The sequence below is a fragment of the Notamacropus eugenii genome, chromosome 7, assembly GCF_028372415.1.
Source record: "Notamacropus eugenii isolate mMacEug1 chromosome 7, mMacEug1.pri_v2, whole genome shotgun sequence".
In the NCBI taxonomy this organism is placed as follows: Eukaryota; Metazoa; Chordata; class Mammalia; order Diprotodontia; family Macropodidae; genus Notamacropus; species Notamacropus eugenii.
In genome coordinates, this window is record NC_092878.1 from 116549005 (window position 1) to 116569012 (window position 20008).

At 36.6% G+C, this 20008-nt stretch overlaps 1 protein-coding gene across 37 annotated transcripts in view; it reads right to left on the minus strand.

Annotated features, from left to right (window-relative positions):
• The window catches only part of ANK2 (ankyrin 2), a 763693-nt gene that overhangs the window by 172243 nt on the left and 571442 nt on the right, over positions 1-20008 (minus strand). For all 37 annotated transcript variants that reach the window (XM_072624644.1, XM_072624649.1, XM_072624647.1 and 34 more), the window contains one exon: positions 5949-6047. In XM_072624644.1, coding sequence (XP_072480745.1) covers positions 5949-6047 — 99 coding nt within the window. The remainder of the gene's footprint in view (positions 1-5948; positions 6048-20008) is intronic.

The window sequence follows — 20008 nt, forward strand, 5'->3', positions numbered from 1 at the left end:
TCACAAGTCCAGATGGGATAAAAATATATTGGAATGATGACAGTGGCTTTTATAAGGGGAACTGTTTCAATTATAAACCACAATTGGTTGTTGCATGTTTCATAATCAAAGAGGATCAAAATGCCATCACTATGTCAGAGTCGATGTACAGTCAACACAATTAGGGTTGGTGACCAAGTATTCAACCCACCTCCTGCCAGAGGGGCAAAGGATTTGAAATTCAAAATGAGACACATTTTTTGGGAGATGCTCAATGTGGAAATCTCTTCTGCTGTTCTGCTTGGGGTTTTTTTGCTCTTCAATGGGGGAATAGAGGGAGAGGTAAGTACTTATATAAATAAATAATAAATGTATAGAGAGATAGAAGTCATAGAGAGAGTGATGAAAATTTTAGAGGTGGGACTTGTTTTCTAGTTGGGCATAACAGAATAATATTGTAAGTATATATCAAAAAGACAAATTTTAGGCATTATCACACAATGGACAGTCAGAATAATAGTAGCCAAAGATGAAAAACAATGTAAATGAAGGATTTAAATGCTGGTCCCAAAAAATTTCACAAGAGAACATCATAAGCAATCAGAATCAAAATCATATCCTTCATTTTATATAAAGACATTGATATGTAACTTTTGAGTACAAATCACACAGAAGTTTTAATTTTTAAATTATGCATAGAAATAAAATATTTAAGGGTTTCTTCACCGTGACTTTTTTTTTCAAGATCAACTATCACTCTGTATCTCTGTGAAATATCTGTTATATAGTGTTTAATTAGTCACCATGGTGAAATACTTAGTGACCTTCAGTCAATCAGGTAGTCATTAGGCTCTCTGTACTATGCGAAATTAACCTATCACTGGACCCAAACTAGAAGCTAATTCAGCTTGGTATGACCACTGCCAGTTGATTTCAAGCTCTAAGAAGTTCTACCAAGCTGGAAACGCTTGAAGTGACTGGATTTATTCTCTGAGGATCAGCCTAGCTAAGTACATAGAGGGTCATCAGCAACAGGTTGACCCCAGTGGAAGAATTTTGTTGTTATAAAGCTTGAGAACCCATGCCACTGCTATACCACAATGGTTCAGGACTTCTGTAGAGATAAATGAATACTTACCATGATTGTTTCTAATTATCATTTTTACTAATTATGTTGTAAGGCATGAAAAGCTTTAAAATATTGTTTGTTCATGCTCACAACCTTAAAGAGATATTTGCTCACCAACAAAGATCTCATTATAACTTTTTAAAGTTTATATTTGGGACCTTCTAGGGAGAGGAAAGAGAACAAGGTATAATGCTCACATTCAATGAAGAGATCAAATTCAGTGTGTCCAAAGCTCTCTTCAGAGATTGTAATTTTTGAGCAAAAAGTGCACAAAATTCATATGACATAAATTAAGGATAGATAACAAGTACCAAAGAGCAGGTAAGTGGTACAGTAGACAGTGTGCTGGGTCAGGAAGACTCACCTTTCAGAGTTCAAATCTGACCTCAGACACTTACTAGCTGTGTGACCCTGAATAAGTCATTTAACCCTGCTTGCCTCAGTTTCCATATCTATAACATGGTCTGGAGAAGGGAATGGCAAACTACTTCAGTATCTTTGCTAAGAAAATCTCAAATGGGCCACAAAGAGTTGGACATGACTGAACAATAGCATCAAGTATTTAAACATTTCTTCCTCACTGTTTCTTTCTCAAGACCAATCATGATTACATATTTCCGTGAAATTTCCAAAATTTAAACCTTTTGTTTTCAAAATGTGTAAGTTGAAAGCCATCTTGAAAAATCTTTAAAACATTCTGTATGACTTGCAGGGCATTAGAAAATAGGTTCTTTGGCCATTATTGAAACGTATTGTAACAAACTAGTAACAAATTAACAATAAATGCTTTCTTCAGTTTTCCTTACAAATGTATGGGGAAGAGAAATGGACATGGATTTCTAGGTAGGCATTTTCAGATAATGCTATGTAAGTATCTACCACCAGAAGTGGTAATTTTACAAAATAAGACTACAGGATTATTGATTTACAGCTAGAAGGGACATCACAGGTCATCTATTAGAAAGGTCATCATTACAAGTGAGGAAACTGAAGCCCACTAAATAATTTGCCCAGTGTGACACAGGTATTAAGTAAAAGTGCCAAGGTTCAAGTAACAGTGTTGAAAGATAGATCCATCCTTGAATGCATTTGTTGGGCATGATTCTAACCAACCAAGTTTTCATAAACCTAATCATGGGCTAGGAGAGGCATTTTTGAGAAAGACTGAGGAAAAAAGTGATAGAAATGTTGAATATTCATGGTTAAAGCTAAGATTCAGTTCCCACTAATATGTTTCACTTGTAAACACCATATTTCAAGATGTCTGGAAATCACAAAGGAATTTAAAATTTCTGAAAGTTTACAATGGAATACGACCTCCACTAATGCCTTGCACTGAAAGGGTATTTTTGGAACCAGACGGAGATGCTATAGTAACCACTAAATAAAAATATCACAAGACAGTTGTGGACTCTAACTAGCTGGACTTTACAGAAACAAGTACCAAGTGAGAGTTCTCAATCAATTTCCTGGGTGGTATTGACTTAAATAGTGTGTTGATGATATTCTGTACCAAATGCAGATTCTGCATATTAGAACAATAATAAACCCAGATTTCTCTTTGGGTTACTATTTCTGAACAAATCTCCAAGAAATATCATGCATTGAAAATTTTTTTCTGATATGCAAAAAGTTATCAGAGACTTTCTCATCTGCTGGGGATGGAAGCTCAATTCCATGTGGACAGTCTCCGGCGGGTAAAGGTGGGAACTTCTAAATCTTAGAGTTCTCACGAGACCCCCCAGGAAATGACTGGGAATCGAGGTGAACCGAGCTATCTCGTGTATTTCCGCCTCTTCCCGTGAGAAACGTGATGGGAGAGAGCTCTCCCCGCCCTCGAGATTGTCCTGGATCTGGGCACACTATTGTTATCTAACAGCACGGTATTCAGATGCAAACTATGCGGCTGGAGAGCTTAAGTAGGATCAGGAAAGCCGGAAAGTTCTCTTGGGCCGAGGGGCCACATGTGAGGACAACAAGGCTCCGCTTTTCCTCTTTCCTCTCTCCCCTCCCCCTCTCTCCCCACTTATACTTCTACTTACAATCTCTTATTGTAAGATCTTTGCCTCCTTGGGAGATTCTTCGCTCCCTCCTAAGGAAGACTTCCCCTGCACTTGTAACTAGACCCTGAAATAAAGCTCAACCCTTGTTTGACTCTGGAACGTCCTTTCTCTCATACGAGCATCCGGTTTGGCCAACCGAAGACCTCCGATAGAGGTAAGGGAAGACTCGGGTAGCCCACAGGCCTCTAGGCCTGGCACTCATCCACTTATTCAAATTTTACCCCCCAAACAAATATGCAAATCACCATTTAGAATAAAAGCATCTCTGAGAGCAATATTTGGTTCAATTTCATAAAAATCAGGATTATATTTATATTATAGGGATATAAAAGTTATATTTACTAGACAGAAAATTTAGGGGTTTCTGAAATATTTCACTATTATAGCAGTCACCCAAGTAAGCCAATTATATGAATCAGTTTTAGACTTGTGAGTATTCTGTGTTTATTTAACTTCTATTCTTTATGTCTGTCTCAGTTTTTTTTTTTTACCAATATTGAAATTTTCTGCAAGTCAACTTTGAGTCGTTATGTTAGAAGATGAAAAGTTGGGGAAATAATGAGAGTAAGTGAATATTTGTAGCTAAAATAATATTCAATACCCCTATAATGTATTTCTTTTTTTATTTATCCTCCAACTCGATAACTTTGGTGAATCTTAAACTTCTCCATATAAAAAAACTAAAATGCACTTACTTTCAGAGACTTTTAATTGCTAAAATTAAATTGGCTCAAAAAAGCTCTTAAAAATGCATGCAATCTTTATTCCTAAAAGAACTTGATGATGGCACAGACATTAATGACCTCTAGTCCCTCTGGGAAAAATAGTAACTATAGGTGTTAGATTCTATAAATGGTGTATTATTGGGCTCCAAAAAAATCCCTAATAGAATTTTACAGGAAATCTCTAATCATATGCTTACTACCTTGCTGCCCCTAACAACTAAAAATTATTTAAGGGAAGTGAATCAGATGAGTTGTCCCTCTGAAAGAATTGTCTCAAATCATCATAATTAAGTCAAAATATTGATTAAAGGGGAAGAACTTATTTATTTTCATTTCATCCTTGGAAAAGTCTTAGACTGCACAAAGTAAAAACATACCAAACTGGTACTTTGTACTGTGGCAGATTCAGCATCCAGAGTGCTAGATTTGGTATCAAAGGGCATCTTTGCCAAGTAATACTTCCTGAATCTCAACTTCTTCAATTGTAAAATCAAAGGTTTGAACTAGATGGCCTATGAGGTTGCTTTCAGCTCTAAATTTATGATTCTTTGCATTTGTCCTTTTTTCTCGAAGAGGACCATGACATCAAGATGATGACATGACTTTGATTTGAGTGAGGGAGGGCCGTGCAAGGTCACCAACTTCACTTTCTTCTCTTGAGTCATCTGAGTCCAGTGGCCTGATATTCATCAGGCTGATTGGAGATGGTCCAGGATACAATGGCAGACCCTGGCCCTTTCAGGCTGAGGTCTTATCACATTCTCACTTTGAGTGAGATACACCCATTCAATGAATAGACTTCTTTAAGTAGTTACTCAAGGGATGGCCTCTTTAATCAAAAACAAAAGAAAACAAAAAACAAAAAACAACACCACCACCAACAAAAACATTGGGCTCACCCAACTTCAAATACTTCTTAAATGATCCTAACTAGAACTTGACTAGATTAAACACTGGTTGTTACGGGCCATGGCCATGCCCCCAAGACCTCCAGAATGTTGCCCAGCAGGAAGTCCTCAGTCTGCTTATTACTATCAGTGCTAGTTCTGTACTTCTGGCTAACCCTATCCCCTGTTGTTAAATAGACAAAATATGCCATTTTTCTAACAACCCCCCACTTCTCTTTTAGATTTCTTCTCCCCCTACAATCTATCTTCCAAACAATACCCCATAAACACAGATATGTCCCCAGGGATTGATGCTGCCTTATTGTTGCCCAGGAATCCAAGAATATTTACTGTGGCATGCATCTGTCTGGGAAGAATTCCATGCTCCTGGTCTGTTTCCTTCTCTCTCCCTCGCATCCAAAATTTACTTATCCTTTGATATATCCACCTAAGACCTTCTATTGATGCATATGGCAGCCCACCTTACAGCTTCATCCTATGTGATCTCACTTCACATTTTCCCAGAAACTTGCTATAGAGAATCTATCCAATGTGCTGGAGGTCCTATCATAAATTACTGTTTATTCTCACTACATTGTTAGTGGACTTGATTTTGTGGTCAAACATTTCTTTTGAGATGAGACACCATGTAGTAAGAATGTAAGTAAGAATGTAGTAAGAATTATTCATGTAAGAATAATTACAATAATTAATACTTTACTGTTCTGCAAAAGTGAACTTCAGTTGGCTAATCCAGACCTGAAACTATATAGTACCACCTACAGATGATAACAGATAGCACAAATAATTAATATGTTTTTCATGAAGGTAAGCTATAGGGTCAGAAAGACAGGAAGACCTGAGTTCAAATCTGCCCTCAGACACTAGCTGTGGGATCCTTGGCAGGTCATTTAACCCTGTTTGCCTCAGGTGCCTCATCTGTAAAATGAACTAGAGAAGGAAATGGCAAATCACTCCAGTATCTTTGCCAAGAAAACCCCAAATGGAGTCATGAAAAATTGGACACAACTGAAAAGTGAACAACAAACTATCGGGTAACCCACTTCTGTAGCTAAAAAAAAAATTCATCTCTTTAGCAAAAAATTGGTGACTCATGAAAAGAATATGGAATGAAGATGAAGAAAAGTCACTAATCATTTTTTACCTCAGTAGCAGTGCTCTGATTAGCTCCATTTTCCAACAAATATTTCACTACGTCAATGTGATTTTCTTGAGCTGCCATATACAGAGGAGTGAAGCCATTCTGAGGATAAAGAACAAAATGAACAAAAAAATCAGTTATTTAATGCATTAATAAAGATTAACAAAAGTTTTGTATCCTAAAATATAGAAGAGAAATTAGATATTTTAATATCAATTAATTTATTTTTAGTTTTCAACAATCACTTGCAAAAGAATTTGAGTTTCAAATTTTTCCCCTCCCTCCCCTCTCTCCACCCCAAGATGGCATGCAATCTGATATAGGCTCTACATGTACATTCATATTAAACATATTTTCACATTAGTCATGTTATAAAGAAGAATTAGAACCAATGGGAAAACACATGAGAAAGAACCAAAAACAAAAAAAGAAAGAGAGCAAATAGTATGCTTCAATCTGTGTTCAGACTCCATAGTTCTTTTTCTGGATGTCAATAGTATTTTCCATCATGAAGCTTTTTTAATTATCTTAAATCCTTGCATTGCTAAAAAGAGCTAAGTCTATCAAAGTTAGTAATTGCACAATGTTGCTATTACCATGTACAATGTTCTCCTGGTTCTACTCCCTTCATTCAGCATCAGTTCATGTAAGTCTTTCCAGATTTTCCTGAAGTCCATCTACCCATCATTTCGTATGGAACAATAGTATTCCATTACATTCACATATCACAACTTGTTCAGCAATTCCCCAAGTGAAGTGTATTCCCCTCAATTTCCAATTCTTGGCCAACACAAAAGAGCTACTATGAATATTTGTGTGCATGTGAGTCCTTTTCCCATTTTTATGATTGCTTTAGGATACAGATCTAGAAGTGGTGTAGTTCCAAATTGTTCTCCAGAACAGTTAGATTGGTTCACAACTCCACCAACAATGCATTAGTGTTCCAATTTTCCCACATCTTCTCCAACATTTGTCATTTTCCCGTTTTGTTATGCTAGCAAATCTGATAGGTATGATGTGGTACCTCAGAGTTGTTTGGATTTGCATTTCTCTAATCAATAGTGACAGATATTTTTTTCATATAGATAGCTTTAGTTTCTTCATCTGAAAACTGCCTGTTCATATCCTGACCAAAATGAAATAAATTTTATGGAAAAGTATGTTTAAGAAAGGTACAGTTGTTCCTTGTACACATTCTGTGCATTCGTATACACACTTGTTGCTGAAGAAGACCATGCCATCAGAGAAATAATGACGTACATCATAATTCTAAGCCCAAATGCAAATGCACACAATTCTCAAGAATGGAAAACAAGCAAGAAAAAACATGGTCCTTATTAACTGTCTCCATCTTAGAGACTGAGTCTGTTTCTCTAAGATCTACATTTGTCTTCATTTTTAACATAAATAAGAGAAGAGTATTTTCCAACCCCTCCAAATAATAAGCTAGCAGCCCTTTCTTTCCCAGAAGATATATACAGGTAGCAAATTATTACTCTTTAATACCACAATCCTTACCGCATAGAGTTAGTGAGAGACAAAATTAATGTTTATTAAAATAATGTTTTAAAGCTGGTAGAGCAGTTTACACTAAACATGTTGTCATTTTTCCTAATAAAAGCACCAGTACAGTTCCTTCATTCTATAAAAATTCCCCCAAAACTACAGACCTTGAATTTGGAACCAAATTCGAACTGCTTTCTACATATTTTTTTTTTGGCAAACCATCACATCCTCATTCAAAAAGAGATGTCTTTATGAAAATGATTCATAAGACTCTCTGGAAATCTAATAATCTTTACAAAACTGTACTGATGACTTAAGCATAAATAATTCAGAGACATATGGATAAAATTTCCCATGTTATTCCCATGGGTTCACAAAATTAAGGGAAAATGTTGGCAAGTACTGAGGGTTTTTCAGAACCTAGATGGCTGGAAAAAAATAGCTTGAAAAAGTTTATCAAAACAAAAATACATCTAGATTCACCTACTTTCTTTACCCCAAAGTGAAGAAACACAACAGGGTTTGGAATAAAATAGAGAACTCATTCAGCTGAAGAAAAAGCAGAAGGTCTGGTTATGAAGATCATTAAAAAAAAGAAAAGAAAAGAAAAAGAAGAAGACAGAAGCTAGATATTGAAAGAGAATATAGTCCTGGGGTAGGGAACTGCAAGTCACATGAGGTCACATGTAGCCTCAAGGCCCCAGGTTCTTCACCCCTGGATTAGGCTGAAAGATTTGGAGGTAAGAACATGGACCTAAATCTGAGAAGTGAGAGAATGGATAAAAATAGATAGTCCAACTAGGAGGTGAAATAGCAATAGGTAATAAGTTAGCTAGTGAGAAATATTAAGAAAAACAATTACAACACCACCAAGTTAGTTATTTAGAGGAGTCTGAGGAGGAGCCGGAAGGAAAAGATTAGAAAAATCCAAAAGTGGAATTAAAAAAAAAAGTCAGTGAGTATTGTGAAAAAGAACGAGTGGGTGTTAAAGAATGGTGTTTCTTCACAAAGAAGACTGTAGTAATTCTGTAAGAGAGTAAGATTTAATAGAGAAGTTACTCTGTTGCCTTATCTTCCTCCAAAGGAGTTGTGTAAACAGAGTAAGAGGGAAAAATCATAGAAGTTGGATAGTTGAGAGGGATAGAAAGTCAGTGCTAGTAGGGAAAGGGAAAGTAGAATCAGACTTCTCACAGGAGCACAGGTTTAGAGTTGGAAATGCCTTTAAAGAGCATTAGTTTTCAGATAAACAAGTGACAAAGCTGAAATTGGCATCCAGGGGCTTTGATTCCAAAACTCTAGAGCTCTTTCCATTCTATCAACATTGCCTTCCTCAACAAAAGGCAGAATGCAGAAAATGGCAATAAATCTCTCTCTCTCTCTCTCTCTCACACACACACACACACACACACACACACACACACACACACACACACATACACACCATAGAATCTTAGTTGATATCACCCTGGCTATCATTCCTAAAATAAATGGTATAAAGCTGGCAATAGAATTTTACTAAAAGTGACAAAAGAGAGGAAAGATGTCATTTATTTATTGTCATTGTTTAACCAGAGAAGTGTCACTAGAGACCATAAAATATTTCTGCCTCTGGAAAATTTGGATAGGGCATGACAGTACTTCGAAAAAAATCATAAAAATTTATATTTTGTAGAGCAGCTTCAATCTTCATACATAGAACAAGGTATCAATACAGAACTATTGGAAGGAGTAGTTCTATCCAGAAGTGTCACCCAAAACACTGTGTGAGAATCTGGGTTTTCCCCCAGTATTCTAGCCCTAGGCATATGAATTAAATATCCCCAGTGCTTTGATATATATTGGCAAAATCTATAGTAAATTCTTAATTATTTCTCATTTCTTGTGTGAGGGCAATACTGAAGGAATATCAGTCTTTGTAATTCAGTAAACACTGACATTATTTTTTAGGATAATTAAATAGCTACAGCAGTCTTATTTCTAGTTATGAAAATTATGGCCATATTTCAGAAGACTGAAATCCTGCAAGTACTTTAACAGCAGCTAGATGATCAATTGCCAACAGCACTTGGAAGTCACAGAGGTGAATCATACATCAGGGAGGGGAGTGGGACCATATACCCTCCAAAGTTCCTTCTAGCCCTAGGCATCTATGATTCTAAGTTCAGGCTAATTAAAATGATTTCCTGAAATATAGCATCAGTGCACAGCTGCAGAGCATGTAAAAGGCAATGAGTACTAATTGTAGTTACAAAAATAAAGATCATTTTATCTGTTCTGGAGGCGTAAATGGGGCAAGAAAACAAAAGATAAGATTATCCCCTTGCTTGGTAACCAAGGAGGCTTTTAATTAATGCATGCATGTGCCCAAATTTCCTCAGATTAGCAGGAGCTAATAAACTTCTGATCTGGAAAAGATGTTACAGATCATCTTACCATTTATATAGTGAAGGTTCCCTCCTTTAAATAGGCAACATTTTACCTTGAAAACAAGATAGATAGAACTATAACTGCTAATGGCAAGAATTCTTAACCAGTGGTCCACGGATACAGTTCGGAAGGTAAGGGTGTGGGAGCATGACCTTGAATGCATTAAAAAATATATTTTCATGAACTTCTAATTGAAATTTACCATTTCATTCAATTACTAAAATTCAGAGAAGGGGCCACCAGATGGTCAAAAGGGTTTGTGATATCACAAAGGTTACGACTCCCTAATTAAATGTATTTCTAACATTCATACCTGTTGTCAGAAACCCTCTGTTCTCACTGCCCTTAACCTAATTTCTCACATCTAGACTACTGAAGAAGACTTCTCGATCAGTCTCCTTATTATTAGTCTTTCCATGGTCTAGTAAATCCTGCAAACCACCTCCAGATTCTTTCTGAAATCATTGATTTTAGCAACTGATTATTCAATAGCCTATCAGACCAAATTCTTCACACGTGACATTAGTACATGTATGTACGAGTCCTATTTGATCTATAGGGTGTTGTTTTGTCTTCTTCTACCCACTACTCCATTAGCCTAAAATTCTCAATAAATCCCACCGTCAGTCTGCCCACTTACTCCTACTTTCTGAGCATTTGCTTCTGCTACTTAGTTATCTCATATATGGCCTGGTCACAAAGAAACAGAAGCAAATGAATCATTTCCAAAACCATAAATTCCAGCCATTATGGTTTCTTAGCACTGAGAAAGTCAAGTCACAGACCCTAGAGAGCTTACTTCCCATCTTAGTTAAAACCTAAAATCTATCTGGGGAAGAAATTGTTAAAATTATTAAAATAATTACTGAAATACAAATGTATTGTTTTATTAAAGCATTAATATTTCATATGGAATGTTGTACTTCACCACTCTTCCTTTTCTTATACTGGTAATCTATATACACTGAAGAAAGTGGGGTCAGTGCTATTAGTTTATTCTTTATACAAGGAAAGGCTCACTTTACATTGTTTTCTCCTTCAAATTAAATCCCCATGAGTAAACAAATAGTGCAGTACCAGCCTTTTTAATGGTCTCTAAGTCAATAAGTTGTTACTCACTGGAGGGTCCTCTGAAGCCCACTCTTTCTGATAGCTGAGTAAACAGCTGCAAAGAGCCAACGAAGCAACCACACACACTGAGACCCATTCTGGGCTCTGCACCTTTGCAAGTTAAATATAGACCATAATGGAACTGTGTTAATGCTGCTCGAAACAGGGGCGCTGTTTTAATTTTCCATGATTCACATCCTTTGTCACATAGGATTTTAAACAACTTTGCTCCAGCCTACTCATTCCACTAGAATCATGGTCACATAAAGGTTTTTGTAAAGTCACTTAAATGGAATGCTGACATCACCATTACCAGTTCATGTGTATCTTCACTGAAAATTCATTGCTAGTTCAATTGTTAGTCTTAAGCTATTTAATAGTGCAACGAAAGCACCATACTATTTAAAATGTTAGCATAGATATCACCTAATTAAGGCTTATGAGTTACTACAACTGTGCTCCCACCCTGCTTTCCACAACTGGGTGGATCTACTTTAATGGAGGAAAGAATGTGTTATAATTTTGCTCTTAAAGAAGTCAGTTTGGGAACAGAGCCATTAAAGCTTACACTAAATATGGTACAGAGTTAAGGGACTGACAAAACTCTCCTGTTGGAAGTTGGCTGCTTAACACTCCATGTAGTTAGTGTTTTTATTATGCATTTATGATGGAATTCAAATTAAATCATCTCTTTTTTACATATTTACGCTGTTATAAAACTATAACTTTTTAACAGTGAACCACATTCTAGAAATGGACAGTGAATCTGACTCAATTCAACAAACACAATTTACCTGATGTGCTATGCATTTGGGGAAATTCAAAAATTTAGAGATGGCATAGATCTTAATAATAGGGGCTAAGACTCATGAAGATATAGATAAGCGAAATATTAATACTCAATAGAGCATTAGAGAGTTGCAAAATAAAATGCACTGTGAGATCCAAAGAAGGTCATTCTCAGAAAGAGATAATCAGAGATAAGAAAATACAGTCGCATTTGAGTGTGGCCTCGAAGGATGACTGTTAATTTAGAAGAGGAAGAGAAAGAGAAGGGTATTCCAAGCACATGGAATGCTGCCAGCAAAAACAGGGAGGTGGAAAAATGCAGTTCATATTTGGAGGACAGTTTTCTAGTTGGAAAAACATGCATAAAATGCATGGAGGAAAATAATGAGAAAAAACTGGGAAAGAAGGGTTTTGGCAGATTGGAAAAGGACCTTAAGTTTTACTTGGTGAGACAACTGGGAATCAATGAAGATTGCTAAGAGAGAGCAGTGTTATGACCATATCTTTATGTGATATGACATCAAGACAAAGCAAGAGGCCACTGATGCACTCAAGTCCTTCCTAACTTTAATGTCTTGATTGCCTTATGGCTTATAAGTTCCATCACAATACGAGATGAGTTACTTCACATGATGCCAGGATACCCTCAAAAATGTTTCCAAAACTTTCTTCCAGGACTGATTTATGCATCCTCTTAAAATTAACCCACTGTGCAGCCTTCTCCAGAGTCTCTAAGTAATAAACCACTCTCCTTTGGATTAAAATGACCCTATCATTAGCATACTATACAGTGTCCTTATATCCATTAGTCAATATCATCCTGAAGTACTCACTGTGTGCAGAGTTCTAAAACCCTGAGACAAATTACTTAGTCTCACAGAGTTTCAGTTTGCTTAGTATTTGTAAAATACATATTATTGCTTTAAAGAAGGCAAGTATGCCCATTATAAAATGTTATACAAATGCTACTGTTAATATTATCAAGATTTTGAGCTGAAAATTACCTTAGAGGTCATTTAATAAAGTGTTATTTTATATATAAGGAAGCTGAGGACATCTGTTGGTTTGTTTCATTTGAGTTGCACTATACTTGATATGAGCGAGGGGTGAGGAGTCATAGAGTGTATAAATCATTGCAAGTGACTGTAACGCGTGTGTGTATCAAGAAAGGAAAAGGGAAATGGAAAGAAATTGAAGCCCAAGGTGGGCAAGTCACTTACCTACTAATAAGTAGTAAATGGCAAAGTCAGGGTTTGAATTCCATCCTTCTGACTCCAAATCCAAGATCCTTTCCACTGTGACACATTGTATTAAGTTGTAGGTGAACTCTAAATTTAACTATCATAATCACCGTCCTCACCAACTTAGAACCAAATGCCTCTCCACCGCTGTTTCCTCCTATACCTTATCTGCAGCTAAACTGGACAACACGCTATTAATACTTAACCATACCCCATAGTTTCCTACCTCTGTGCATTTGTTTTCACTGAACTCTCTACTTACAATGTCCTACTCTATCCAGACCCACCAAACTACTTCCTACCCATTTTTCAAATCTGTTCCTTCTTCTGTAAAGGATGCCCTGATTTCCTTAAAATTGATCTCTCCAGTTTCTGAACCAACACAGCATTTCCCATTATATACCTTTTAATACAGCTTTTTCCTTTTGAATATCTCTGTCCTTGTAAACTGTGAGTTCCATCTTAGCACATTGTATGTATTCATTATATATTTATTGAACTGAATTCCTTAATTTCATCTATCAGAGACAATTCTTATGTCTCTATTCTCCTTATTTACCTTATAATTTGAAAGATGACTAAACGGAGTTTGAATTGTCTCAGAGAACAACATACAGTCAAAATGACTGGTTTTAGAACAAGTAATCCCTAAATCAGGGGTGGGGAACCTGTGACTTCAAAACCACACGTGGCCCTCTAGGTCCTCAAGTACAGTCCTTTGACTAAATCCAAACGTCCCAGAACAAATCTCCTTGATGAAATAAATTTTATCCCTTAATAAAATAAAAGTTGTATTAAAGGTATTTGTTCTATGACATTTGGATTCAGTCAAAAGGCCACATTTGAGGACCTCGAAGGGTCCATGTGGCCTCGAGGCTGCAGGTTCCCCACCTCTGACCTAAATCAAAGCCTCATAAACAATGAACAAGATGGCATTTCTACCTAGAAATTAGCTTTCTAATTCATTGTGATCTACTTTAGAAGATATTTAAATATAAGCAATTTTACAAAAGAAAAGCAAAGAAAATTTCTATGGGGAAAAGTAAAAAAGGATACTACATACATATAAAACTCTCTTTGACAGGCTATAAACAACATTGTGAAAATCAAGTTTGTTCCTTTTTGACTGTCTCAGATTCTAAATGTAACATCCTCAGTTTTCAACCACTTCCTAGAAGTACATTAACAAAGCACCCCCTTCCAGAGTGATCCCTTATTAAGCTGTCAGTGGGAGCATTCAAGTGATTTTGGAGGCGAGGCAGAAGACACTAAAGGAGCAAACAGATTTCATAATATTTACTGACACTCTTTCTTAGACTCATAGGATCAAACAGCTTAAGCTAGTCCAGCCCTTTATTTTACAGATGAGGAAACTGAGACCTAGAGTATGCACACGTCCAAGGCTATACAGGTAAAAAGTGGCAGAGGTAGGATTCTCATTCAGGTCCTGTGATACCCAGGATAACTCCCTCTTCCCTCCAATAAAACATGATACAAAGAGCAGCAAAAAGGCTGCATTCTCAAAGCACTACATAGGACCTTCTTGGGTTCAATGAGCCGAGAGGAAAAGAAAGAGCAGCATATTCCCTGCCCCGTCACCCTAGCCCCCAGTATTCTTGAGTCCTTCATCACTAGCTGTGTAAGTGGATGATTTATGTCAGGTTAGCTCTCAATCACAAGGCAACCTTTAATTGGTACCACAGTTGGATAGTCTGATTGGCCATTGAGTCAGCCAGCGCCTGTTCTTGGTATACAGCAAAACCATTTCTGAGGGATGATCAGTAAAAAACTTGGAAAACATTTACCACTCCATTTTTACTTAGAGATAATACTAATGAGAGAAAGTTCCCCATCCCTAAGAGTTAGTTGGACTAAGATTTTAAACTTTTGTAAGACTGGTATCAAGAGAGTAGATTAAAAGTATGAGGCTCTGTCTCCAGAGCAAGTTGTGATGAGACTCAGCATGTCCGGAGTTAGCTGCTGTTTCTGTCTCTCTCAATCTCTCATTCTTTCTGCACACACACACACACACACACACACACACACACACACACACACATCTTGTATGTGCTAGAGCCTCTATTTCTTCCCTTTCAAAAATTAAAGCCAATGTTGGTTATTGGTGAGAGAATGTTAAGGGAAAAAGAGAGTCAGTGAGTGGGAGGATAGCAGCAGGAAGAGAAAAGGAGGATTCTGGACATCTCATTATCATCTTGAACAAAGGATATGGCTTCAAAACATTGGAAAAGGGTTTGGTTTTTTTTGCTTTTTTTGAAGTAGCATTTTGAAATGCTACTTCAAAACATTATGGAAAGCTGTGACTAAGGGGTCATGCAGCAAGAAACAGTGGACAAAGAGAGGCCTTGGCAGGGGGGAATCTCTATCAGTGTACCTTTCATAGGACAGAGGTTCTGGATAATAACTGGTAGGTCTATATTTATGAGTATGTGTTTGAATTTTTTCCACTGTTTTAATAAAACATCCATCTGGAAACTGCACACATGCATGTTAAAAGTTGGTCTTGGCATACTGCAGGGGTGGGCATTTTCTCAGGTTTCCTAGTTAGGGGCTATAAGTCAAGAAAGTGAGAAAATTCACACCTTTCTGCCCAGTAACAATTTTTATTTGAGGTTTTTGATTCATGAGAGACTAATGGATAGAGCCTGGAGTTAGGAAAGCCGTGGTTCAAACCCAGCCTCAGACACTACCCATATCTTTCTGGATAAGTCTATTTGCCTCTGTTTCCTCAATGGTAAATGGGAATAAAAATAGCACCTACCTCACGAGGTTGTTATGAGGATCAGATGTGATAATATTTGTGAAAAGTACTTAGCACATCACCTGGCACATAATATACCGTATAAATTCTTATTCCCTTCCCCTCTGACACAAATTGCCCTTGAGTAGTACCAATGACTGTGTGTGCAAATTACTGTACTTAGTTGGGTAAGCCTTCCCTTTAGATATCTTGCTTAATGCTAGCTTGAACATGGATTGTCATTTTCATCCTCCCTTTGCTGCACTGGTTTTAATGCTCCTCAAAAATATTCTTAAATCTGTTTTGGTCTGTCTGTGGTACAGGCAGCAGAGGTATTGACTAATAAACCTGTCTGTTTATTATTTATCTGTTCATCTTTATTATTTGATAAGAAAATTTTAAAATATTTGTCATTATATTTGGTCAACTACATATCAATGAAATATAGCTCCTGTTTTGTGACAGAGCAAAGAACTAAGGAAAAAGTTAATAATAGTATTAATAATAATAATAATAAATACCATTCAAAATAATAGAATACTATTATGCTAACAAATATTTCACTTGCTAACTCAGAACAAAAATACAAAAGTCTGTGATGCACTAAGACAGGTCTACATTCTTCTAGACATCAAAACACTGCAAAGAAGTGTAGAATTTCAGAGCCAGAAGGACTCTCCCTGGCCATCTAATCCATCCTATACCTGAGGGAAAAAATGCCCAAAATACCAGAAACCCACAAGAAGCCATCTTGCTTATGCTTGAAGACCTCCAATAAGTTGATTCCACTATGACCACTATGACTTTTCGTCTTTAGATAATTTTCCTAAGATCAAGCTTAAATTCGTCTCTTAATAGCTCCTAGTCTTTACCTCTAGTTCTGCACTCTGAGTTCACACTCACACATTCAGGTACAGACAGGACCTGCTTCCTCGACCCATCACTGAATAGCCGAAGCACAGACTTTCTGATACTAGAAGACAGATGGAGAACTCAAATAAAACGAAGCAATAGTCAACACTTAACTATCACTCTGAGGTTTGTAAAGGATTACATTATTTGAATTTGAATTTCACACTAATTGTGTGAGGTAAGTATAATAAGTAACAAAATATATAAGTATAATAAATGTTTTTATATTCATTTTGCAGATGAGGAAACTGAGTCTTAGAGAAATTCAGTGACTTTCCCATTTTTATAAAGCTAACAGGTGAATCTGAACTCAGGTTTTCCTGACTCTGTGTATAGCATACTACCTACCGGTAGACCATGATGCCTCATCAAAAATTCACATATCAAACACTTCACCAACATGCCTGATGTAGCACACTGATTGGTTTCTTTCTAGAAATCATTGAACATTTTATGCAGGACTCTGGGCAAATACCAAAATAGAATAATTTTCATCAAGGTATCATGTTTGACAGTCATTCCCATTTGTAAAATCTATTATGTCCTCTTTCTTATTAACCCATAGCATTCTGATTTACATAAGTGAATATATGCTATACATACATACACACACATATCAACCATGCTGATGTACTTAGAAACTCTCTTACAGACTATGTACAAATGTCACACCCACTGAAGCATCAACTGTCTTCATCATGCTTGTTTTACTCCAGAAATAACACATGGGTTGCTGTTCTCTGAGGGGCTGACATTCTATAATAAACTCCCATATTTCCTGATGTCTTAACAATCCGCTGTAGGTGGCAGCTTGGAACTCAGGGAAGCTCTAGACCCTTTGTATGAATACAGCATTAAATGACTAAGAGACTAAGCATGTTCTAGCCACATGTATCTGGTTCCAAGGTCTATGGAGTTCAATTTCAGGATCAGATCTTTTGTCAAGGAGCTAATAGCCCCAGAGAGCTAGAACAGTGACTGTGTTCTCTAATATCACACAGCTCTTTTGCATCTCTAGGCTCTAGAAACAGAGGCAAGCCTACCTCAAAAGAGATCTCATTTAATGCGTTACTATTTTATCCAAGGTCTCTTTGAGGCCATTTAATGTTATCTAAACAGCAGGATGAACCCCATCTCAGGTGATATAGGACTGTGCTCAATCCCCATTACACTAGTTTTTAAAATCAAAAGACAGTTGTGACACTGCCCACCTAAGCAGACTTTGAAATGAGGTCATCACACCTTGGGAAGTCACTGAAGTCATCACTAGGGCAGGTAAGTGTTACAGTGAATGGAGCACTGGGTGTGAAATTAGAAAGTGAGTTCACATCTGCTCTCAGATGCTTACTAGCTGTGTGATACTGAGCATGTCATTTAACCTTGTTTGCCTCAGTTTTTCATCGGTCAAATGAACTGGAGAAGGAAATGGCAATCCACTCCAGTATCTTTGCTGAGAAAATCCCAAATGGGGTCATAAAGAGTCAAACAGGACTGAAATTACTTAACAAAATCACCACATATTCTGTCTACAGCAGCACCCTCATCTAACTTTATTATTATCCATGATATCCATTATTATTATCCATGATATTCATTATTATCTATGATGACAACATTTTCCTGGTCTAAGATCTCTTAAAAGGGAAGGAAGGTTGTCTCTCCCTCACTTTATTCTTTTTTTCTAAAAACCCCATGAAATTAGTCACCCCAATCCTGCTGGTTCTTTACTCCATTGCAGATAAAGCAGTGTCTTTACAATCTCGGGCCCACAGCTTATGTTTGTTCCTGTTTTACCATCTACAAATCCTTTCACATCTCCTCTTTGAAAATCCATCTCCTATACTTCCATCAACATTTTGTTTAATCATGAAGCTTTCTCTGACTCCACCACATACCTATCGAAAAATTAAATACATCAGTGCTTTTGAATGACATATAATACAATAACATAAATTTGCTTATATGTTGCCTTGTAATAACCTTATATTTCCTGTACAACTGTTTTGTCCCCACAATTGGCCTATTAAAAAATCCTAACGTGTAAGGATTGTTTTGGGGGGTGGGGATGGATACTCTTGTCCAATTTTTGTGCTATTTTAACATTTAGTTCCATCTTTTAAAAAATGCTTCTGATATGGCATTTGATAGCTCTGAACCTAAGGCACAATTGTACTTAAGTTGTCTTATATAGATTAAATCAAAAGGCTCATGAGTGATGAAGTAGATTAGAGGGCATAAGAGATAAGAATAAACTCAACTAAAAGCATGAATATCTCCTATTGAATGGAGAAAGGTATCCACTAGAGTTGTTCTTAACTTGGTAAAATTGACCTCACAAAGGAAAGATTGTTGAGAACAAAAGAGAATGACCTAAGATACCAGAAAAGGGACTAAGAAAAAAATTGTGAAAAAGTATGTAGCTCAGGGCGGAAGAAAGCTGACGTCTCATCATGGAGTAGTTGGAGAAAATATCCTCGCTTTTGAAGGGGGACAGCCAAGAGCCGAGGTGAAGCACTCTGGAGTGATTTTTTTAGCACAAGATTAAGTCTCAAAGGATCAGAGTTATAGAGTTCAGGCTGAGTTGTAAGAGCTGGAGTTAAAAAAAAAAACCAAGGAAATACACATTAATAAATGTGTATCTTAATATTTCTCAATTTCCTGTTTCACTTTCCAAAAGCATGACTTTTTACTATAGGTTGTGATTTAACTGAAATCAAAGTTCTAATTGTTTAGTAAAGAATTTTAATTTTTTTAAATAATGGTGAGAGCCTGAAAAGTAGGAGTTATCCGCCTTATAAGCAAGATATAAAGAATGAAGCCACCATCTTGAATTCTTAAAAAAGCACATCTCTTGCTTCAATTACAAGTAAACAGTACTCTTTTTCACTCCTTGGTGACTGTAAAAGTAAGGAACCTAACATACATCTGATCTTAGGAAGATTGAGGGATATCTGATGATGGCTAAAGGTATAATCTGTAGACAGAATGTAGTTTTCTTCTGTGTGAAGCAAAATCGTCTTATATATGTTAAAGCCTAATGACATTTTGGCAGAAACGTAGGGGAGTTTCTCCATAAATTGACCTTTTGACTTTCAATATCATACTAAAGCCAAATAGGCCAGGCCAACATTTAGAATACGTTCTTAGAATAGCTCCATGGGCAAACATTCATTTGTCAATCTTTAGGGTGATATTTTATTAAGGCAAATCTATATACAGGTTGACCTGCTCAAACTGTATTACACAAACAATCTCTGTTTTCAATGGTATATAATTTGTTTGGCTTCAGTTGTTATTATCCTTAATCTCCGCACAGAGCT